The sequence below is a fragment of the Monopterus albus genome, unplaced genomic scaffold (assembly GCF_001952655.1).
Source record: "Monopterus albus unplaced genomic scaffold, M_albus_1.0 scaffold408.1, whole genome shotgun sequence".
In the NCBI taxonomy this organism is placed as follows: domain Eukaryota; kingdom Metazoa; phylum Chordata; class Actinopteri; order Synbranchiformes; family Synbranchidae; genus Monopterus; species Monopterus albus.
The window spans coordinates 237,057-241,048 of NW_018128288.1; the positions used below are offsets into that span (position 1 = coordinate 237,057).

At 42.3% G+C, this 3,992-nt stretch overlaps 1 protein-coding gene across 1 annotated transcript in view; it reads left to right on the forward strand.

The window, feature by feature from the left end:
• Positions 1 to 3,639, forward strand: part of LOC109951789 (secretory carrier-associated membrane protein 1-like) — an 11,765-nt gene extending 8,126 nt beyond the window's left edge. Inside the window, exons 2-5 of the mRNA XM_020586472.1 lie at positions 1,480 to 1,557; positions 1,757 to 1,864; positions 2,404 to 2,515; positions 3,412 to 3,639. Coding sequence (XP_020442128.1) covers positions 1,480 to 1,557; positions 1,757 to 1,864; positions 2,404 to 2,515; positions 3,412 to 3,548 — 435 coding nt within the window. The 3' untranslated portion in view covers positions 3,549 to 3,639. The remainder of the gene's footprint in view (positions 1 to 1,479; positions 1,558 to 1,756; positions 1,865 to 2,403; positions 2,516 to 3,411) is intronic.
• Positions 3,640 to 3,992: the final 353 nt, after the last annotated feature.

Here is a 3,992-nt window from a genome sequence, read left to right on the forward strand (position 1 = left end):
TGGTTCCGAGGACGGGTCACTAGTCGGTCATACCGGAGGAACGCGATGTCTCCCCTCGCCCTGGCCTCCCTTAACTTCGGCATCAACTCCCTTCTTCTCTTCCTCACAGACTCGGTGTAATCTTCATTTATATAAATATTAGATCCTTTAAGCTTCTTTGCTTGTTGCAGTATGTGTGCCTTATCTTTCTCTTTCATCAACTTTACCATCACCGCCCTCGGTCCCCGATCAGAAGGTTTCCCGACTCTGTGAGCTCGCTCCATCTCAATTTCTTGATGAATTTGCAGTTTCTTCTTTAATATTTCCTTCACCTTACATTCTGCTTCCGTCCAGCTTTCTCCAGCTGACTCCTTGATTCCCTCAAAGATCAGGTTTTTTCCACTTTGACTGTACTTCCAAATGCTCCATTTTATTCGTTATGGCTATTAGACTCTCACAAGTTTTGTAGACATCATCCCTTGTTTCCTTGGTTTGTATTTTCTGTTCACCCATGGCTGCTTTAATCACATCCACATCTCGCTGGGTAAACTGCAAACTTGTTTTTATCTCCTGTATTTCTCTGGTCATGTCGTCGAGTCTCTTGTTATTTGTCTCCATAAGTAGTTGCACAAAACCTTTGAAGTTGTCTTGTTGTTGGCTCAACAGTGCGGTGTACATCTGCTTCTGCTGACTCAACATCTCTGTTACTTGCGCCGCTGAAATATAATCCTCTTCTGCCTCAACATCCTCGTTCGCTTCTGATTTATTAGCTCTTTTCCCTCTTGGAGGCATTTTAATAGTTGTAGAATTTGTTCAAAGACTTGAAAATGTAGAAAATGTTTATTAATCAAATAAAATCTGAAATGTCCTTGTAGCTGTAAAATAAATGTGCACTGAAAAGTAAAATACCCTTAAATCTATAAAGTACAGTTACCTGAAATATGTGTACAGCCCCTGAGTACTGTGAGTGGGCTGATTTTTTTCAGTTGTGCATGATGGTGAATATAGTAAAACTAAAAGTGTTTGGGAACAAGGCTGTTTGAATATGTTTCTCTTATAAAATAAAGACTGGTCAAATCACTGCAAAGTGCTTTAGTGGTTTTTGTGCAGACACAAAGTCTCCTTTTTTATTTCTGTCTTTAACAGCCAGAAGCGTTTCCTTCCCTCTGAAACTCGTGGCTATTTATAGGTGTCTTCCCATGAAAATTATTGGAATCATCCTGTCTTTGCCAGTATTGAATTATAGGCCTGTTGCATGTTGAACAAAGACGGCTGTTTGGCCTTGATCTGGCACAGTAACGAAGGGTTTTACATTCACACTGGGCATTTCTCTCTCAGCATAGAGATTTTCACAGGTGTCCTTGTTTACAAAAGAGACATCAAAACTGGTTCTTGTGCCAGTATTATTAATCACATTTGAATAATTTGCTGCCTTTTTTAGCATTTCTAATAGAGTCTGGGTTTATCTTTTTAAAGTGAGGTCTGTTTATTTTTTTTTAGGATCCATCAGTTACACAGGTTCGACAGACGGCTACTCCAGGGCTGGAGGAGTACAATCCCTTCACAGATGCCAAACCTGTGAGTACTTTTACAGATCATTCAGTGGCAGTAGCTTTATACATCAAATGTCAATCTGCTGAAAACATTCCCAGGATTCAGAGGATCTCTTTAAATCTAAGGTGATCCATGTCATTCCTGACGGTTACCATGAGAATATAATCGTCATTGTTGATGAAAAATATGATAAATCCCTGAATAAATATGTTTTCTACTGTAGACGCCTGCGGGTATGACACCCAAGACTGCAGCACCCACCATCAACACGCAGCCCGCCATCATGAAACCCACAGAGGAGCCTCCAGCCTACTCGCAGCCTCAGGCACAGGTATCACTGCCCACAGCCTGACCTCATGTAGCCAGAAAAACTACTGCTCTTTCTGTAGCGTTATGCTCCATTGACAAATGACAGGTTTAACAGACACATGCTGATATTGTGTCTGCTCTACACCATATAAGCAAGTAGACTATAACATTTCTAATGGTTTAGTCCAGCATCACCAGCAGAGATTCTGGCAGTGCACTGAAGATAGTGAATGTATTAACATGACAGCTGGTTCATGCTGAGTTTGTGGGCAGGAGAGCAGCTCACCAGGTGGCTGGAAAGGGGGAGTCAGAGAGAAATCCAGGCAAGCAGAGGAAATAACTTGAGCTGGTGCATCTCATTTGTAGGCAGACTGCTGGGAGCATGCTGTTGTGATGTCTCTGCTCCTGCTGGGACTGAACCTGTAGAGAGAATTGGATATTTTCCAAAAGTAGAAACAGAATTTCTGATGATCTGGTGGGGGGGGGCTGGGAGTCAGCCAAGCGGTCTGGCACACTCTCTTGTATTACTGGTGTGTTGACATGTTTCCTTTGTACATGTAGGAGCAGACGCAAGCGACTGCCGAGCTGCTGAGGCGTCAGGAGGAGTTGGAGAGGAAGGCTGCAGAGCTGGACCGTCGGGAGAGGGAAATGCAGTCACTCAACGTCTCAGGGGGTCAGCACCAGGCGCCAACACACAGCTCACATCAGTTCTGTTTCACCAGGAAACAACGTTTTCTGCTGTTGAGACCAGAACTCGATTTGGTTAAACCACGGGACATATTTCATGACAGCACACGTTTCATGACTGCACACACTTGACACGTATCTTAATTTAAAGGAATAATTCAACTCTTTCCAAGAGTTAGGCGAGAAGGTCAATACCGCTTTCATGCCTGTATGCTGAAAATGAAACCAGAAGAAGCTTAGCTTAGTCTAGATAGTTGAAGAAGGCGGAAACATTCTGGCTATGTCTAAAGGTAAAGAAATTCACCTACCAGTTATACTACTCGACATGTGTATTGTTTGTTTAAAGTGTACTAGACTGAAATGTATAAATGGTAGGCTGTGGTTTTACAGGGAGTGGCTGGCTGTAATTATTTCTTGGCTGGGTGCACTGACCTCCACTTGTCTTTTTGTCACCATAAGCTCCCAGGCAACCAGCAGAGTGAAATCACTGCTTTATGCTAAGCTAAGCTCCTCATCTCTCACCATATTTATCAAAATGCCAAACATTTCCTTTAAATTTCCAGAGCTTTTCTACAAAGCCTGGGCAAACTCACTGCTAGCCATGTGTACCGAGTGTGTCGTGTCTAAAGATCTACTTCTTCTGTGACTACATTAACATGCACACAAGAATCTATACAGGAAATGAGACAATGCCGTACATGCACTGTAGTAACATGGTTACTGTAAAACACATTTACATGCAGTAAACAGATTTCTCCCTTATCCCTGATCTTATTTTTTAACCATAACATGTTTGGTTATTAATAATCAGCCCAAAAAAGCATCAAGTAGAATATGAACTCTGTAGTAGTCACAAGCTGCTCTTGTTTTGTCCCCTCTCAGGCAGGAAGAACAACTGGCCTCCACTCCCAGAGAAGTTCCCTGTGAGCCCCTGTTTCTACCATGACATTGCTGTGGACATTCCTGTAGAGTTTCAGAAGACAGTCAAGGTCATGTACTACCTCTGGATGTGTGAGTAGCTTTATTCCTTTATTATAATGTTAATCTGTTGGTACTTAGTGAAATTGCTCAACACCTACAGAATGAATTGCCGTGACGTTGTTGCACAGACATTCCTCTGGTCCAGTGGATAAATCTTACTGATTAAGCTGATCCTCTGACTTCTAGTTAGTATCAAAAATGTTGACAGTTATGGTTTTCAGAGAAATGTTTGTTGGCCTCCTTCATTTCACCTCTACCCTGGCTGTTGGCCCTTTTAATGATTGTGATATGACGGGGCTGTTTGGAAGTGGTGCCGAACTGTGTATAACAGCTCCAGGGCAAACTTGTTTTATTTACTGCCAAAAAACACTTCCAACTCATACTAGAAAAGAAATGAAAAATGTCCAGTTAATCACAGTTAAAGCTACTCTGCCTAGTGACTTTTCAGCCTGGAGGGTCTAGTGAGACTCAGAACAAGCCTC